We start from the raw sequence: 20,337 nt of genomic DNA on the forward strand, positions 1-20,337 counted from the left end.
CTTTATTACAAGGTACTTTAGATGCAAAAAAAATTAGTAATCTCCCCAGCAGGTTTTCTGCCCAAAAAGAGTAGATTTTTTTTTTTTATTATTATTTTTTTAGATGTCTAAAGATTGTTAAAAGAAAGTCTTCTTAGATAACTTTGCCTCAAAGGCTCATTCCATCCTACTTTTAAGGTCTTAGAGTGGCATCACTACTGGACTAACTGCATTCTCAAGCAATATTTTAACTAGTACCTTTTTAGAGAACAAACATTGTAGACCAATTTAAATGGGATGAAAAACAGAAAAAATTACAGTGAAACATTGCTAGATTTTGTGGCAAACTGAAAGGGATTGAACCTGTTAATTAAGTTATAAACATTTGCAAATTACTAAAAAGAGTAACAGGTTGTTTCTCAAAAGAATCTTGAAAAATCTTGAGTCTGTTTTTCAGGTAAAACGTATAAACAAATAAGCTACCAATTAATTGCTACTTTTGCCGTTATACTTGCTCAGCAAAAACTTCACATTTGTAGTTTTTTCCATTTCAAATTTGAAAAGTAATGTAAAACTCAAAACTTGGCTGGATAAATGAGGACACAAAGTGTCTTGGTACAATAAGCCAAGAAACAAACAAACAAAAACAGAATTTTTCAACACAAAAATTGTTTTAAGGTTTCCTTAAGGTCACACATGGGACTCACCTGCTTTATCCACAGCCTGATCGACAAATGAGTCCGCTGCTTTATTACCCAAAACGCCTGACAGGAAAGACATGTTTGTATAGTCCTCAGTTGTTAGTGTTTGCAAGTGTGTGTATGTGAATGTGTCAAAGTTTTAGGGCAGAAGGGGACAGTTTTTATTTCAAGGCTAGTGCTCTGGGAAAGTATGTCAGAGATGTGTGTGCCTATTGGCTACTTGAACTTGGGTGGAGTAGAAAAATGTACTCATCAGAACAACTGGTTTACCTTGTTTACCTGGTTTATCAGTGAGGGTTTCAGTATAGCCTGTTTATTGTTAAATATGAGGACAGAGTGCTTTAAAAATTATTAATAATTTAAGCATGTTACGGATTTGTTTATTTTGCAGTTGTGTGTACACTTTAAATATGTGTTTTGTGTGTGGTATAGTAACAACAGTCTATTGATTCTTGGCCTAATTTAAATTAAATTCAAAAGCAGTGCATTGCCACTTAGATATGTAAATGTTGTTAGCATCCCTGACATCAATAGGATTGTTTATGTTTTAGTGTACATGGCTTCCCTCTAAGCAAGTGGAAAATGATGGGCTGTGACAGACACACGTCTCCTCCCACAATTGCAATGTGGAAAAAGCTGTATGACTGTAATTTTAAAAGCTCGGATAACACATGGAGACCATGAAAATTTGATAAAGTTTGACATTTTAATGGAGGCATAGTGCTATATATTTTGGTGTATTATAATGGGCATATGGGTTATTTAGTTTATACCATAACTCTTTGTTTGTTGGTGGGATGCATATTTAATATCATATGTGGGTGTGTCGAGAATGGGGAGGTGAAGAGAGGGAGGGGTGTTCTGGTTTGGGAAGGACGTGCATGACGTACCTTTGTTTTAAATTAGTATTCTTAGTTTCACAGTGTTTGAGGTGGAGTTTGCCCATCTTCTTTTGTAAAGAACATAGTGTGTGTGATTGATTGAAAAAACAAATAATGTTCAAATACTTTGCCTTGATTTTGGATTTGGCAAGTTTCCTTCAACATAATTTTCTGCATGGGAAAACCAGGCTGATATTTATTTCTGAATACCTATACTGTATTAGTGGAATCTGGATATGTTAACTAGCAATATTCTCTTGTTATTAAAATTATAAAGAATAAAATGAGAATACCATTTTTTCTTTTATTTTTCATAAAACAGAATTGATTATAGATGGGAGTAATAATAATAATAATAATAATAATAAAAAAACAAAAACAAACATCAGCTGTCTTCTAAGACTTCATGGGGAATAATGAGTTAAGTACATGAATTTGATGAGTTTGTTAGAATTTGTGTAATCATGAGTCAGCATGCATGGCTTCCACAGACATCAACAAATCCTGAAACAGAGCAACTGCTCTGACATAATCTGCTAATTTTAAAGAGAATGAAGCTGATTAGAATGGCTACTACAGAAGACTTCATATAAGGACATTATCAAAGCCTTAATACAAAACTTATCACTTTGTAATCATACTTAAACACTTAAAGGGATAGTTCACCCAAAAAGTTTAATTCTTATAATTTTCTCACCCTCATGCTATCCCAGATGTGTATGACTTTCTTCTACAGAACACAAATTATGATTTTTAGAAGAATATCTCAGCTCTGTAGGTCCATACAATGCAAGTGAATGATAACCAAAACGTTGAAGCTCCAAAAAGCACATAAAGTCAGCATAAAAGTAATCCATAAGTGGTTTAATCCATGTCTTCTGAAGTGATCCAATCAGTTTTGGGTGAGAACAGACCAAAATGTAACTTTTTCCCTGTACATCTTGACAGCAGTCTCCTTGGCGATCATAAGCTCGGTTATACTTCCTATCGCACCATCCAGCGCTCTGTGCATGTGTCAAGCACTAAGAAGTGTAATCAAGCTTTAAATCATGATCCTGCCTAGAGATTGCAATGACAAGATGTACAGTGAAAAAATAGTTATATTTTGGTCTGTTCTCACCTAAAATCAATTGGATTGCTTAAGAAGACATTGATTAAACCACTGGAGTCTGATGGATTACTTTTATGCTGCCTTTGTTTTTTTTTGGAGCTTCAATGTTTTGGTCACCATTCACCTGCATTGTATGGCCATTGTATTGTGTTTTGCAGAAGAAAGTAAGTCATACACATCAGAGATAGCATGAGCATGATCATTTTCATTTTTGGCTGAACTATACCTTTAAGAGTACCTAAACAGGTTTAACTTGCTATATTCTTCACACTTCATGTTCCGTCTTCTTCTGACCCATGTCTCAAACATCTTCTTTGGTGTTATAAGCAACAATATGTGTGTATTGACTGGAATGTTTTTGTATCTGAAATAATTCTTAATGGAGGAAAACTGATGGACACCAGTTTTTAGGGCTAGTTAATACAATCTCCAAAACACAAGCACATGCATCACAAATGTGGTAATTACGTGCATTGCACACTGTAGGTAAACCTCACATAGCTAAATAATAAAGTCATGTTACATGAGTATCTCTGTATGTGTATATGTCTATGTGAAGGAAAGAGGTAAACTTGAGATAAGTAGAGGTTGTTTGTGAGGAGAAAGGAGTGAAGTAGGATATTATTTTGTGCCCATTAGAGGTTTAGCAATGATAATATTCAGGCATGGCCAGCAGCTAATGAACTCTCTCCTCTTATGCAAAAAAGCAGAGCATCACGGGGGTGTTCATCAAGGGGCGTTCATCACGACGTCACCCTGAAATGAAGGAGAAGGACAATTACAGTATGGGAAGGGTGGAAATACTATTGTTTACTCTTCAGGGCTTAGTAATATATTTTTCAATAGAAGTGGCAAGACTGCTGCACTCAAAACAAAGAGGTAAGTTTTATACAGGCCTGTGTGTTATTGTTTTCTTGTTGGCATTACAACTATTTCTTTTTCTTTTCTTTTTTTTTTATTTTCTCCCCATTTCTCCCCAATTTTGGAATGTCCAATTCCCACCAATTAGTAGGTCATCCTGGTGGCGCGGTTACGCACCTCAATCCGGGTGGCGGAGGACAAGTCTCAGTTGTCTCCACTTCTTCTGAGACAGTCAATCTGTGCATCTTATCACGTGGCTCGTTGTGCATGACACCGCGGAGACTCACAGTATGTGGAGGCTCATGCTACTCTCCACGATCCATGCACAACTTACCACGTGCCCCATTGAGAGTAAGAACCACTAATCACAACCACGAGGAGGTTACCCCATGTGACTACCCTCCCTAGCAACCGGGCCAATTTGGTTGCTTAGGAGACCTGGCTGGAGTCACTCAGCACACCTTGTGTGGTAGTCAGTATTAATACTCGCTGAGCTACCCAGGCCCCCAATTACAACTATTTCTGAGCCTAAGTACACTGTGCTGTGATGTACTATGCTGTGAACATAAAACCTTGTCTGGCAAGATTGTAAATTAACAGGTGAAAGTGTCTATAGGTGAGGTCGTTCTGTCACATAAGTGTCCTCAATAGCTACATTCTAAGATTATTATATTGTACACAGTAATGTATTTGTTTAATGTTTTGAAAGAAGAAGAAAAAAAGATATTTGGCCAGACTTCAGCCAGCATTGTTTGCTATTGTCTAAACATGTTGTAGCTAAAGTCTGAGTGACTTTCCAAAGGATTTGTTTAGATTTGATGATGAAAGCTGTGGTCCATTTCAGTCATAAGGCATCACATTTTAACAACATGTACTGACTCAAAGATGTATCCATATAAATTACTCTTAAAGGGATAGTTCACCCAAAAAGGAAAACTCTCTCATCATTTAATCACCCTCATGCCATCCCTGATGTGTATGACTTTTTTCTTCTTCCGATTAAGCTTTTTAGAAGAATATTTCAGCTCTGTTGGTCCATACAATGCAAGTGAATGGTGACTAGACATTTCAAGCTCCAAAAATCAATTAAAGGCAGCATAAAAGTAATTCATCTGACTCCAGTGGTTAAACCTATGTCTTCTAAAGCAATGCAATCACTTTGGGTGAAAATCATCAATATTTTAATCATTTTTTACAATAAATCTCCACTTTTACTTTCAGAATGTGAAAGTGAAGGTTTATAATAAAAAAGGACTTTAATATTTATCTGTTTCTCACCCACACCTATTATCGCTTCTGAAGATATAGATTTAACCACTGGAGTCATATGGATTACTTTGATGCTACCTTTATATACTTCTGGAGCTGGAAAGGTCTGGTCACCATTCACTTGCATTGTATGGACCTACAAATCTGAAATATTTTTTCTAAAATATCTAACGCAACAGAAAACAGTGCTTACAGTTTTTGAGAAATGTAACCTATGAATGGCTTACTTGTAGTTGTCTCTGCATAAAAGGAAATATTTTAACAAAGAAAAAGTTACGTACTTAAAGGTACAATATGTAACAATTGTCATGTAATATTCGCCTTTTTTTTTGCCAATGCGTGAATGGCTTGTAACGCAACTTAAAAAATGGACTTCCTAGGTTGCCTATTAAAGCCTGTAGACTGATTTTCACATGAAGGGAGCGGGTCGCTTTTGCCGGGAAAATCCAAAGGATGTGACGTTCACGCGTGCTCCCGAGAGCCTTGCCTCAGTGCTTCTCTTTCGCTATTCAATAGTGACAACAAACTGCAACACTAGGTAACGTTATCTTAGAGATGGAATCCAGCAAACGTCCGGCTCCCAGCACAACACCGACTCCTACACAAACTCCGAGTAAGCTAAAAAACAAAAAACAAAAAAAAAAAAAACAAAAAAAAAAACATTTATCTACTGAATCCCATCTGGCTAAGCAGGAACTTGATCGTGGTCGAGCGAAAACTAGAGTGAACATCGGCAGGACATTTGATTCCTGGAGGGACCTTCGTTCGGTTTTGGGGGTCAAAACCAACCCTGAATTGGCGTTCTTCTTATTGGACAGGTAAGCTCTCATAACTGCAAAGCATGTGAAATATAGTGCCATAAGGATTGATCTGTTTCATTTTAGCTAAATTGATCTTGCCTGCTAACGCTGATGAATTGCAAGCTACCTTGCTTCGTAACATCCAAATAATTTCAACGATCTTCTCTTTATACTAAAAGTCAGGTATGCAGTATAAATTTAAGCAAATACGCTGGTTTCTTGATCGTAGTACAACATATGACATACAAAACATACAATAGTGCAACATAACAGTGCAGTGCAACAGTAAACTGTCTGGTATAGTTTGGTAGTATGTAGCTCTATGTGTGTATCAGTATGCTATGTTAGCTGATAAGTAGTTTTAGTTTAGTCTCAAAGTTTGTTGTAAAACAATCATAACTGTGTAATTTTAATTACACTACCTCATCTGTCAGCATGATGCCAGTGAATCACATTCAGCCTCTTTGTACGTTACGTCATTGTTTTGGTCGATGCTAGCTCGCTCGCATCCCTATGGAGCGTGTGCACGAGAGTGAGCACGAGCAACAGGTAGCTGGCTGCAGTTCACTTAACGGCCACAGGTGTCATTAATAACAAGGGTTTCTGAATCTTACTGCACCTTTAAGTTTTAATTGAGGTGACATAAAGAGCACAGCTTTTTAAATGTAAATGCTTCTACAGATAAAATGTATTCTAAATAGGCATTCTAAACGCCACTAATCTGATTGGTCAAGAGTGCTTGGACAAAGTCTTTCTAGCAAATCAGTCCACTGTCGGCCATCTTTGGAACGCTGTTGGGAGGCTATTTCCAGTCATGCCAGAGCAGCTCCTATATACTTGAATGGGGGGACACCGAAATCTCAAAAGCGGTCGGTCAAGATTATGATCAAAGAACATATTTCAAATCAGCAATAAAATATGATAATATTGGAATAATAAATTGTGCTTCTTGACCTCCATATTACGCTAAAACACACAATTTTCACCTGTGCATTAGCGAGTTGATTGACAGGCGATGTCTGTATCTAAAAGGTGATGGGCTTTTTTATCTGTAAGGTGGGTCTTCTTTTGTACATCCGTTGACCGTTGGGCATGAGAGCTGCTTGGTTGGGCGTTCCAATTTCTCCCATTTATTTAAATAGAAGTGGCCCGTCTCTGCTAAATACTCTGTGGCTTGGATTACTCCACTTGCCTGTGTTTGTGGCACTTCAGTATGTGCGTTGCTCAGCAACACGCTTTGGCTTAAATTGAAAGTATTTTTTCGATCAGATCAGTTACCTGATGATAGTGTGTCGAAAATATTAGTTACTTGATATTTACTTCCTTTTAAAGAACTGTTGTATGTTTAGGCCTATAAACAACAGTTCAATAAACAAAAAAGTTATCACTAGTGCAAGGGTGCTGTTGTGTGTTGTTAATTGAGCAGACGTTTTCTCTACTTTCTATTAAGAATGTTAAGCGTTTTTTTTTTTTTTTCTCAATAATAACATTTGCTTTCGGCTGTAGTTTGAAGCTTCCTCATCTTCTCTCTGAACCCTGGCTCCCACCCTACACCTCAGGCCATCTTGCAGTTGCTTTCTTACCTACTGTTCTGCAGCTCCCTCTTGCTTGGAGAGCTCCTCCTGGAGACAAAAAGACAACAACACTGCTCAGTTGGCGGAAATAGTTCACCATGTTTATCAAATCTTCACCCCCACAGGTATTTACCAAAAAAATATATTTATAACACTACTAGACCTTTTGAATTATGAAGTCATGTATCAGTTCTTAATTTCAATCTATTAGTGTGCCATGCTCTTTGATATTTCAGACTCATATTCATGAATGAGTTTGTTCAGAATTACTAATGAAGCAGCTGGTAAGGGTTGCATGGCCGAGACTTAGGCTATTTCTTGTCATTTAAATGAACAGGAATGGAATTGGGAATGTTTAAGAAAACAAATGAAAATGCAGAAATTAGTTATTTTTGAAGAACATTCAGCTACTCTTGCTAGGCAATGTGTCAAATTCTTTAACAATGCAGGCCTTTCTCTTGCCTAAATGGCAAGAGCATAGGAGAGGAATATATTTGAGATGTTTTTGTTAAATAGTTTGTTTATTTTATTGATCTGTTTCAATGGATAGATTTTACACCTCTGTGTTCTCAGCTCATCCTGTCCATGATTGGGCAAGAAGCAAAATCACAATTAAAACACAAACAAAACATCAAAAAGTATACCAACTCCATGATGGCAACAGTGCATTTAGCAATTTAAATATTATGTCTGCATATCTATTGAACAATTATAGGCCTACAAATAATAATTATACAGTGCACCTCAAGACATCAATGCAAGTTAAATTTTTGTAGATGTAAAGGTTTAACTAATGATTAGCTTCCAAAAAGTGCATATGATTATTTTTGTCCTCACCGGTTTGACCAGGCCGGTGGATGCGACCACACTCTCCAGCCCCTCCACTGTCTTCTCTGACACCTGATTGGCTCCAGCCACAGTGGTCTCACTCACAAGATTCGCCTGCTCAGTTGTTTTCTGGGCAACTAGGGCAGATGAAAAATTAGTTGTGTTTTATAGTTTCATTTGGGACTTTTCTTAGATTAGGGTATTTAAGGAATTATTTATGTATTTTTCCTTTGTAAATAGATCAGTTTTTCTATTTGCTCTTTTTACCTGTGTTTACACTTGTCACAACACCTTCCTTTGTCTTTGTGCCTGTCAAAAATAAAAAGAAAGCTTTATTGCAAAGTTATATACTGAGGATGAAATTATATTGAGCTCTTGGTCAGGCATTCCTGTAAACAAATGCTTTTCCCACAATTTTATGATTATTCTAATGGTGTTCATTTTACAATATTTTTAGACATATGTCTGCTGCTCTAGTAATGCTCTCAACTCTGTCTCCTGTTCTTTCTGTTCTGTCCCGAGATCCATACACTTAATCTGCTGCACAACGACTTCTCTGGCAGAGCAAGGTCCAGCCGTGGCCAGTAAAATGACTCTGATCTACAGTCGGTCCACTGGCTGTGTTGATTGGCACCATTAAGTGCTATTAAGCCTAATACAGATCAGGAAACATCTATCCTACTCAGAGATGCTTCCTAAATGTTAACTCTGCTAACAGTGGAAAAACCCACTTTGGCCTCTGAAAGGCCCTGGTATCTCCAGCACTGAATCTCTGTCACACGAGTGGTCCAAATAACAAGTTCCTTCCCAGAACCTTTAAGCCCACCACAATGTGTTTTTAAAAGTGCCCCTCTTCAACATACACATATACTAAGAGAGAGAGAGAGACACACAGAGCTAAAACAAACACATCCTCTCAAGAGAGGCATTACATTGTCCTTGGTGTTCTGTACAAAGAGCTGATTTACTATCAAGACACATTCTTGAGGGCTCGTCTTGCAAAATGAATACAAAAGCCTGGAATTTTAAGTTATTGATGTCATAATAAAAAAAGATGGAAAATATTACCACTGCCCAACTGCTGCTGCAAAATGATGTCACTTCCAAGGACTCTGATTACATGCCAAGGCATAAAATGTCTCTATGGCTTCAACTCCACTGCTAAGGTTAAAAGGAGAAGACGGTGATGTTCTAAATATAGTTGCGCATAGATTATAGAGGAACCTGAGCCTGTTTGATATGAAAGATGTTATTTTGTTCTTATTCGTTTTCCACAGGGGGCACAGCATGTTTTCATAAATAATAAGATTTCACCATGATAAATTCATTTGTATTCTGTACATTTGTCTGGATTACATCATCTCTCTCTGTGCTCCAATCCCAATGGATTTATTGCAAACTCTAATTAATTTGGACAAACCTAACCCAGTTTTGTGATGAAATTGGTGTTACATAATGTGATAGAAATTAAAGTGCAGTTCTGTGTGAGCTCAGTGTGATCTATATGTTAAGATGATTTCAAATTAAAGATTTGAAAGGTTTGAGAATCATCCATTTATAATGAAAATGCATATGCAGCCAGGCATGTGAATTATTAGTATATAACTGTTCTATTTGCATTTGAGAGAGAAGTACAGTTTAGTGACACTTTAATACAGTAGATAGTAGTAAACTGACTTCTCTTTTGTGGCTTGAGATTTCTTTGGTATGTGTGGTGTGGAGTAAAGCTTTTACACTGTAAAATGTGGTTGTAAAGTGCAATTGTTTACTTAAAAATTTGATTCCTCATGACATGACCCCTTTAAGTAAACAATTGCACTTTACAACTACTTTTTACAGTGTAAAAGCTTTAATAAGTTTTGAGTTCTGAAATTTACAGTATGTTTTTATAGTAGAAAGGCAGAACTCAAAACTTATTCCGCAATGCAGTAAAAGCATTTTTTGAAACCAAGCTGCAAAAACACCTCGTTCTCTACTTCTGTGACTTCCCGCAGAATTCACGTAGGGTACATTAATTCACGACTGCCTCTACAGCGAAAAAACTTCAACACCTACTTTACATCATTGCACCCTTGGCCCCGCCCACCGGGGTTCAGTTTGTACTCGGATAGCCCTTTTCACTGACAGGGTTCGGGTGCGGGTGCGGGTTCCTGGCCCGGTGCGAATTCTCAAACTGTTCTATGCATTTCCAACGCAGAAAAGGCAGTTCTGGGGCCGAAAACCTGGTTCTGCATCGGCCCCAAAAGCTTGCTGGTCTCTATGCAGGAACCGATTACGTCCGGGGACTGGGGCGGGATAATGTTTCATCACCATGGTAAAGTTTCCCAAACAACAACAGTAGCTACTGTCTGCAGCAAGGAGTACTTCTTCCCTCTAACAACAATAAAAAACCCACAAAATTGTCAGACATCAAAAGTGTTCAGGTAACACGACGAAACAAGTGCTCTACTTGCGATATGGTATTTACAAAGATCCAAGATAAACTAGCACAAACTGCTCAACAAACAGTTCTTTTGCCCATCTGTTCTATATTCAGTTGTTGGTGTATGCAAACATGCACTAGATGGACGTCTTTGACCATTTTTAGCACATGATGATACTGTATGTGTGTGCGTCTTCATTGTGCTTTGAACTATGTTTGTGCGGTTTTTCGGCTCATATCAGCGTGGATTGCTTGTGAACCAGTCATACGATTCAGGCTTTGCAAAGGAACTGTTACTGAAGAATGGGGCAGTTAAAAATACTTGGACCCGATCACAAAACTGAGCAAACAGTTTAATTCATTAATATTTCAAATGTCATGACTGTTTGAGTTTATGGTGCTGTTGGGCTTACAATAAGTGAACAGTTTAATATATTTGGATGCAATGTGTTGGATATGTGTTGTGTAAACCCTGAAATTTATTTTTACAATGTTGTGGAGCTGGTTCATTTTCTTCCGATTGAGTTTCAAAAATGGTTGTATATAATATCTGAGGGGCTGCATGATGTTACCAATCAGAAAAGTGGGCGTTTATGTTGAAGTTTTAAGGGGACACTTAGGCCAAAACCAAGCATTTCAGACACAGGGCCAGAGACAGGGTGTTTTGGTACAAAAAAACTTTACTAACATTTTCAGTTAACCTCAGGTAAGATAATAAAATTATATAAAAAAAGAGTATGTCATGACCCTGTGGCATGGGGGGCGTGGTCATGTGTTGGTCTGCTGGAGCTACGGGGAAACCGGACACAGCCAGGAGTGGTGTCCAGTAACGGAGTTTGAGACACTGGTCTGGATCCCTGATGCTCCACAGGCTTCCCCCGATCGGGCAGGGGCATATTGGATACAGGTAAGGGTAAAAGGGGATACACATCAAGCTTTGGTGGATACAGGTTGTTCTCAAACCTCGATCCACGAACGCTTGGTGCAAGGCGGGGTATTGGATAAAAATAAACTGGTGAGGGTGAGGTGTGTGCATGGTGACATTCACAGGTATCCGGTAGTTACCATTGAGATATAATTCAGGGATTAATCCCCGCCTCACCCATCCACTAATTCTGGGAACCAATTGGCCCGGTTTTAAAAATCTATTGAGGGTAATATGTGTGGATGGCTCCTGCAAAGTAGTGGCGCGGGGTGTGACGTGCGATACTATGGCTGGTGAGGCGGTGCCAGGTCCGTCAACGTCGGCTCCGCATCAGGATAACGCAGACAAGGGAATTCCCGTTCTCAGGGGCTTCCCCGAGGGGGATTTCCCTCTGGAGCAGTCGCGTGACGAGTCCCTCAAGCACGCCTTCGGCCAAGTGAAAGTAATTGATGGTCAACAGCTCCAGCCCGGTGTTGCGCTCACATACCCGTACTTTTCTATTATTAAAGAGCGTTTGTATCGAGTGACGCAGGACACTCAAACCAAAGAGAAGGCAACTCAGCTGTTAGTACCAAAGAGCTGTCGGGAAACACTCTTCCAGGCGGCTCACTATAAACCAATGGCTGGCCACTTAGGTCACGAAAAGACTTTGAACCGTATAATGGCCCGTTTCTTTTGGCCGGGCATTCACAGGGACGTTTGCAAGTGGTGTGCAGCCTGCCGTGAATGTCAGTTGGTAAATCCACCGGCCACTCCAAAAGCGCCATTGCACCCATTGCCATTGATCGAGATCCCCTTCGAGAGAAATCTCGTCGGGCCGTTAGAATGGACTACACACGGACATTGCTTTGTATTAGTTCTAGTGGATTATGCAATGCGATATCTGGAAGCAGTGCCCCTGCGCAACATCTCAGCACGTAGTGTTGTGGAGGCACTCTTCAAAATTATCTCCCGAGTGGGGATTCCAAAGGAAATCCTCACTGATCAAGGCACAACATTCATGTCACGTAAACTACGTGAACTATACGAATTATTAGGCATTAAGTCGATTTGCACCAGCGTTTATCACCCGCAAAAATTTAATAAGACCTTAAAAAACATGATTCATTAGTTCGTACACAAAGATGCTAAAAACTGGGATAAGTGGCTTGAACCCCTGCTGTTTGCAGTACGAGAGGTCCCGCAAGCCTCCACCGGGTTTTCCCCATTTGAGCTACTGTATGGGCGCCAGCTGTGCGGCATGCTTGACATCATACAGGAAGCTTGGGAGGAAGGACCTTCGAATAGTAAAAATCAAATGCAATACATTCTTGACCTTAGAGCAAAACTCAACACTTTGGGGCAGGTAACACAGGAGAATTTGCTCCAAGCGTAAGAACATCAACGCCGACTGTACGACAGGGACACTCGACTATGAGAATATGCACAGGGAGATAAAGTGCTTGTATTGCTGCCCACCTCGAGCTCCAAATTACTCGCCAAATGGCAAGGACCCTTTGAGGTCACACGACGAGTCGGAGATCTCAATTATGAGGTTAGGTGAACAGATAGGAGAGGGGCACGTCAAACCTACCACCTCAACCTCCTCAAATCATGGAGGGAGGCGGTACATGTTGCCTTGGCGACATTAGTTCCAGAGAGGGTGGAGCTCGGGCCGGAGGTATTTCCCAAATCAAGTTCATTCACCCCAGTCCCTTGCGGAGACCACCTCTCGCTGTTGCAGCTTACAGATATTGCCAGGTTGTAAGCGGAGTTCACAGACATATTTTCACCCCTAACTGGTCGTACGAAACCTCAAAAAGCACCACACTGAGTGGTGGTTCGTAGCCGCCCCTATCGTCTTCCTGAACACAAGAAAAAGATTGTTCAGGAAGAATTAGAGGCAATGCTTGAAATGCGCGTAATACAAGAGTCACACAGCGATTGGGCCAGCCCGGTAGTTTTGGTACCGAAGAGCGACGGATTGATCCGCTTCTGTGTTGACTACCGGAAAGTGAATGCGGTGTCCAAATTTTATGCTTATCCAATGCCGCGCATTGACGAGTTGCTCGATTGGTTGGGTGCGGCTCAATTTTACTCTACGCTGGACCTAACGAAAGGTTATTTGCAGATCCCTTTAACGCCAGTTTCCCGAGAGAAGATGGCTTTTTCCACACTGTTCGGATTACACCAAATGTGACTCTTTCATTCGGTTTGTTCAGAGCCCCAGCCACATTTCAGCGCCTTATGGACAAGGTCCTCAGACCACACACAGCACATGCTGCCGCATATCTAGATGACATCATTTATAGTAATGATTGGCAGCAAAATATGCAACATCTGTGGGCAGTCCTGAGAGCGCTGAGACAGGCGGGACTCACGGCCAACCCGAAGGAGTGCGCAATTGGGCGGGTGGAAGTTAGGTATCTGGGGTTCCACTTGGGTCACAGGCAGGCGCATCCACAGATTGAAAAAACCGCAGTGATCGCAGCCTGCCCGGCGCACAAGACCAAAAAGGGGGTAAGGCAGTTTTTGGGGCTGGCTGGCTACTACCGAAGGTTTGTTACTAGTTATTCTTATGTCACCAGCCCGCAGACTGACCTTACTATAAAGGGGGCTCCCGATCCGGTCCAGGGGACAGAGTCATGCCAACAGGCCTTCCTTAAGGTAAAGTACGCACTGTGTGGGGGGCTGCTTTTACATGCACCTGATTGCTCTCTCCCCTTTATTTTGCAGACTGATGCATCTGACAGGGGGCGGGGTGCGGTGCTCTCGCAGGAGGTGGGAGGGGAGGAACGGCCAGTGCTATTTATTAGTCGCAAGCTCTCCTTCAGGGAGACAAAATATAGTACCATCGAGAAGGAGTGTCTTGCGATTAAGTGGGCTGTTCTGACCCTCCTCTACTACCTGCTGGGGGGGAGCCTTTGCCCTCTGTTCCAATCACGCTCCTCTGCAGTGGCTCCACTGTATGAAGGATACTAACGCGCGGATCACCCGTTGGTACCTGGCTCTTCAGCCCTTTAAATTCAAGGTGGTCCACAGACCGGGGAGTAGGCAGGCCGGTTGTTGCCCCGGCCTGAGTCAGCGGTGGGGGCATGTGGCATGGGGGGCGTGGTCATGTGTCGGTCTGTGGGAGAGAGAGAGAGGTAAGGCTCGTCACCTGGTTCATAATTATCTCTAATACCTGTCTCTCATTATAGTGATGGCGGAGGGAGACTTAAAAAGGCACGCCAGAGCATCAGAGAGAGAGAGAGTGACCAACTACCCTACAGCCAAACACAGAGTTTTTTGCCTTTATTTTGGAAACCATTTAGCTTGTGTTGACGGTTACCATCAAAAGTGAACATTAAGAGACTGACCTTGAATCTGCTTCGTTGTCTCCTGACTCCTCCATTGCCCGAACTAAGAGATCTGCTACAGACCCCTTTAAGGATTTATTTTGTACTTGGTCTAAACCTTAAAATGATCTTGTTGGTGTAACCTAATGTAGTCAGCAGCATGAAAAAAGCAGTTAATGTAGATGTTTCCACACAAAGCGTATTTTTAGGTTACCTGCCCAAATGTTTTTTTTTTTTTTCCCTAGCTGCAAAACAGGCTCTGAACCCCAGATCACACACACATCCCTCCCCTCCTCTCAATTCACGCCATCAGCCTAACCTCTAATCTGTAACCTCATCTGTCTCCCCATATGATGATGAATGTCTATATGTGAGCATTCACACTTAAAGGCACACCCTTTTTGACTCACTCAAGCACAGACATACACACAAACATTAACATACACACTTTGTAGGCTTTGCAGCTGTGGCTTTCTTATGACGATGTGCTCCACAACATGTGTTTGTCCAGTTCAAGAACAAACAGCATCAATAAAACTGCATGTTATAGCACTCCCAACACATACACGCATGTCTGGCATCTCCTATAGCTCTGACAGCATGCTCCAGTGATTTGACAGTTTGTTTCTTGTTAAAGCTGTCCCTCCTTCCTCTGATACAGAGGGCAGTTTACATCAAGCTCTTAAGCAGTTTGAAAGAAGAGATATTGTTTTTCCCCCATGCCATACTGGCCGGCACCTATCACTGGTGTGTACACACACTAAGAGCAATTACGAATCATAAAAGATTGTGTATTGACCTGGGCGGACCCTGGTCTCTGTGGACTGGGATGCGAAGTGGACTGAAAGGAAATGGGATTACAGTGGTAATGCCTCAATGAGCATAGTCTTAAGAAGCAAAACCAGAGAGAAAACATGTATTTTCAAAGAAAATTTTACAATTAATGCTATATAGTCTGACTAGGCATGTCACATATATTTCAGACTCTGGCTTTAAAATTTAGGAACACAATAAGTAAATTACACACTAGCTATTGCCATTGTCTGATTTGCAATGTAATAAAAAAATGTAATCATGTAATCTAGGGGTGTAAAATTGCATCTGACAAAGAAATTGCGATGTATCAACATCGGAAATAAAAAATCTATTACCATTACAATATTAATTCACAATGTGATACAGATGCCATCTCAGATAACACAAGCCTTCCTGCCACAGGTGTGGAGCACACGAGATTGATGGGGAAAAGTAATCCTAATGTACTGTAATCCATAAAAAGGAACTAATCTGATTACACACAATTTAATACGTAATCTAATTACAAGTGCTTCATTTTTGTAATTCTATTACATAATCCAAATTACATGTAATATACAGTGTGTTACTATATTTAATCAGATTGTAACAGAAACACTAATGTAAAGTATGTCATATCTTACATATATCATCCCACAAGCTAGTTAACAGATCCTTTAAACAAGTAGTGTTGGTAACATGATAATCAAATGGATTTTATGGATTTAAAATAAACACACTGGGCTTTTCTATTTTTGTCTTATTGAAAGCACCTGATCATTCATATTGATTGCATCCTGTATAATTATTGCCCTTCCAGAAAGTGCTTCCTTCCACTTGTCCTTCACTTCTGTCTTTCATTTTCTCTTTCTTTCCCCCTCTTTCTTCCCCGCCCATTCCTGACAGTAAGTAAAAACACAGAAAGCCACAAAATGCCATGATGAAGACACAAGGAACCACGTGAGGGGCTTTTCTCTTTCTATGCTGCTCAGTTCAAGCAGATGAATTTGTGATCTGATATCAGGAGACAGGCAGGTGGATAGTGCTGGTATGTCTTGAACGCTCAGTGATGTTCACTTACTGTGGCAAGGTGGCTGAGCACAGCGTCACATGTAATAATGGACTCATGCCCCACATTTTTCCTCATTGCCCTGGTTTTCCTTCCCTTTTTGGGACTGTTATCATCAGTGCCTAATCATTCAGCAATCTAAGATCAAAAACTGATGTTTTGTCTTTTTAACAACATATCATAAGCAAAAACAGTATTTACTGCTTAGTATAATGACTTTTGTATTTATGTATCATTTAAAAAGTGTAAATGTTGCTTCTTGATAACTTCCTTTCTGGAATATATTTCCTTAAAGGGATAGTTCACCCAAAAATTAAAATTCTCTCATCATTTACTTACCCTCATGCCATCCCAGATGTGTATGACTTTCTTTCTTCTGCTGAACACAAATGAAGATTTTTAAAATGGACATAAATATTGATCTGTCTCTCACTCACAGTTATCATATGGCTTTTGAAGATAAAGATTTAATCACTGGAGCCTTATGGATTACTTTTGTGCTGCGTTTATGTGCAGTTTGGAGCACTTCAAATTTTTGAGACACATTCATTTGCATTGTATGGACCTACAGACCTGAAATATTCTCCTAAAGATTCTTTGTTGTGTTCAGCAGAAGAAAGAAAGTAATATATACCTGGGATGGCATGAAAGTGAGTAAATGATGATAGAATTTTTATTTTTGGATGAACTATCCCTTTAAGCACATCACTTGATCTTGAGATTTGACCATTTTGAATATATGCTGTTTAAAACCCTCAGTATTTCAATTACGCAAAATTACCTTTAAATCTATTCCTTTTTGAGACACTATTAAAAATAATATATATAAAAAAATTACTGAATTAATATCATGCCTGGTGTACCTAATCTGTCTCCCTTTTCTCTCTTGGATTTGCACTTACCCACATACATGACCCCCTCCTTGGTTTTGGCAGCTGCCTCCTCCACCCCGGCTTTGGTTTTCTCAGCAGCAGCCACCACTCCCTCCTTAGCAATGGAGAATCCCTTCTTTAGAACATCCATGCTGGAGCTCTGAGCTGGATTTTATGTCCTTTAGCTGGAACTGCCTCTTGTCTTATAGCTGGTGGATGAAATTGTGTGTGCGTAGCTCTGTGCTTGCCAGTGTGTTAAGTGCGTCTGCCCGACTGTGTGTCGGCTGTTGGTGTGTGTGCAGCTCCTTTGAGAGTGGGATGGGCACTGAGTGCTCAGACAGATTGGGACACCCTTAACAAGAGGAAATGTCAAGAGGATGGGCAAGAAAGAATAGAGACAGAGAGAGATATATATAAGTGGTATAATAACAAGGGGGTGAAAGGAATGCCGGGAAATGGAATCCACAAGAAAAAAAAGTGTTTTCACTTTGCCCTGTTTTCTGCAGCCACCCATAATAAATGAGATTCACATACTGCTAGATTAAATGGTTAATGCTCAAATACAGCATTAGCACACAGCTTCATAAAACTAATAAACAACCTCTTCCCTTGATCCTTCCTGAATATATGCACATGAACCACAACACTCACTTAATTAAATATGAAATATTAGAATTGGATGGATATTTAAAGAGTTACACAAAAATGAAAATTCTCTCATCTGTTACTCATCTTCATGCCATTCCAAACCCATACGAATTTCTTTCTTTCCACTTTGTACAGTGAAAGTGAACGGTGACTGAGGTTAAGTCATAAATTCTGCGTCTATGTTTGTGTACTATGGAAGAGAGAAAGTCATACGGGTTTGGAACAAAATGAGGATGAGTAAATTATTACATAATTTTCAGTTTTGGGTGAACTATTTCTTGAAAACAAGATACATTTATTTGAAAAGCAAAGTTATATAAGCTCTTGCAAAATGTATGTATGCTTTTTAAAAAAAATTTATCCCCTTTTCTCCCCAATTTGGAATGCCCAATTCCCACAACTTAGTAGGTCCTCGTGGTGGCGTAGTTACTCACCTCAATCCGGGTGGCGGAGGACAAGTCTCAGTTGCTTCTGAGACCGTCAATCCGCACATCTTATCACGTGGCTCATTGTGCATGACACCGCGGAGACTCCCAGAATGTGGAGGCTCATGCTGCTCTCCGTGATCCACGCACAACTTACCTCACGCCCCATTGAGAGCGAGAACCACTAATCGCGACTACGAGGAGGTTACCCCATGTGACTCTACCCTCCCTAGCAACTGGGCCAGTTTGTTTGCTTAGGAGACCTGGCTGGAGTCACTCAGCACACCCTGGATTCAAACTCGCGACTCTAGGGGTGGTAGTCAGCGTCAATACTCGCTGAGCTACCCAGGCCACAAATGTATTTATGCTTAAAACAAGAATAACTATTCACTGATTTAACAACTGTCCCTTTAATATTAACCCTATAAAACTAAGCAGGCTCCACTCTGACTTATGCTCCAATGACAATGCACTTGAGGATCCCAGAGCATGTCATATTCATCAAATAAAATTTGAATTTGATGAATATATGTCTTTTCTGTAATCTAATATTGATCCTCTTCAGTGTAGACCATCCCTTTGTGGACCACTGCATAAGTAGCAAATATCTTGATATGAGCTTAATATAATCACACTGGCGCACAGTATACTGTATAAGGAAATTTGTTTTTTCATCATAAATGTACATCTTGTTATCTAATTCAAAAGGAACACGCATGGATAGTTCTTATATTTTTATTAGGTTAAATCCTTCTGTGAGCTGGTGCATGTAGATCTCACTGATTCAGGCATGCTCTATTCTGATGTCCTGCGGTCCTGTCACCACTTAGCGACATTTATTGTACAATGTAAAAAGTGAAAACATGCGGTGGTTAAGGAGCTATTTCTACCTGATCTGAAACTTAAAATGACCTTTTATGTAATCAGGTTGAATCTGTATGATACCTGAAGAAAGCTGTTAGCATTCCCATTCATCTCAATAGCAGTTTCCCAGCTGGCACATGACAATTTTTTAGGTTACCTGACTAATTTATTATTTTTTTTGTGATGGTTGTGATTAGGTGTTGCATAGATTAGTCACTATAACTAATGTAGTCAACACTGTCAGCCTGATGTTGGCTTGTCGCTTTCCACGTGAATTACAAAACGTATCTGTAGGAAATACAGCTGGTGGCAGATTTCCGAAACGTAGGACGAAGGGAAGACTCATTTATATTAATGAGAAAATTTCTACATAATTTGTTAGGTTTAGGTTTAGGGGTTGGGTTATAGTTTTTCTGACCAACCAGGTAGCACTTTCCTGATGAATATTACTGAATCATCCAATCAGTTTTCGCTTTACTAATAAATATAAATGACTCTTCCCCTGCCATCCCGCATTTCTGAAACTTGCCAGTGGTAGTTCACTGAAAGTGCAAAGTGGCTTAAATGTACTTTATATAAAGATGACACGTATGCTACAGTAACCTCCAATATATGTAAAGTGGCCTTTAAATATAACAGAAATACTAGTGCAATGCAAAATTATTTAAAAGGCACCCGCTAGCGCTAGTTTGTGCAACTATTAAAAATCAGTAGTCATACAACCCCTAGTGGTGATGGGGGTTCAACAGATTCATCTGGTTATATATGCCTTTATAATGACAGAGAAGTTTAAAGAGGAGTGCTCATATAGGCTTATGAATTGGCATACAGTGATTTTTAGCATGAGAATGGACACCTTGCACTGATGACAGTATAAATGTAATAGTTGTAAGTTATCATTCATCCAGACATAAAAGCAAAAGGAATCTTCTTGCATGGTTATACCATAAAGACTGCTAAACAATTCCTCCTGTTATGCAGCACAGTTGCTGACGG

At 40.0% G+C, this 20,337-nt stretch overlaps 1 protein-coding gene across 1 annotated transcript; it reads right to left on the minus strand.

Moving 5' to 3' along the window:
* Window positions 1-2,730: 2,730 nt before the first annotated feature.
* On the minus strand, window positions 2,731-17,735 carry LOC127411868 (gamma-synuclein-like). The gene is made up of 5 exons (XM_051647707.1): window positions 17,435-17,735; window positions 8,272-8,313; window positions 8,014-8,141; window positions 7,186-7,224; window positions 2,731-3,428 (listed from the first exon to the last, which is right to left on the minus strand). Exons 1-4 carry the CDS (start codon window positions 17,553-17,555, stop codon window positions 7,186-7,188), a joined length of 330 nt encoding a protein of 109 aa, XP_051503667.1. The 5' UTR covers window positions 17,556-17,735; the 3' UTR covers window positions 2,731-3,428.
* Between the last annotated feature and the right edge of the window lie 2,602 nt (window positions 17,736-20,337).

The sequence above is a fragment of the Myxocyprinus asiaticus genome, chromosome 21, assembly GCF_019703515.2.
Source record: "Myxocyprinus asiaticus isolate MX2 ecotype Aquarium Trade chromosome 21, UBuf_Myxa_2, whole genome shotgun sequence".
NCBI lineage: Eukaryota > Metazoa > Chordata > Actinopteri > Cypriniformes > Catostomidae > Myxocyprinus > Myxocyprinus asiaticus.

Excerpts from the sequence above, each read along its gene's own strand:
- LOC127411868 (XM_051647707.1), bottom strand. The coding sequence starts at position 17,555 with ATGGATGTTCTAAAGAAGGGATTCTCCATTGCTAAGGAGGGAGTGGTG. Across the intron at positions 8,142-8,271 it reads TGTGACAAGTGTAAACACAG|TTGCCCAGAAAACAACTGAG; the intron begins GTAAAAAGAGCA and ends CATCTGCCCTAG. Across the intron at positions 7,225-8,013 it reads CCACCGGCCTGGTCAAACCG|GAGGAGCTCTCCAAGCAAGA; the intron begins GTGAGGACAAAA and ends TTTTGTCTCCAG.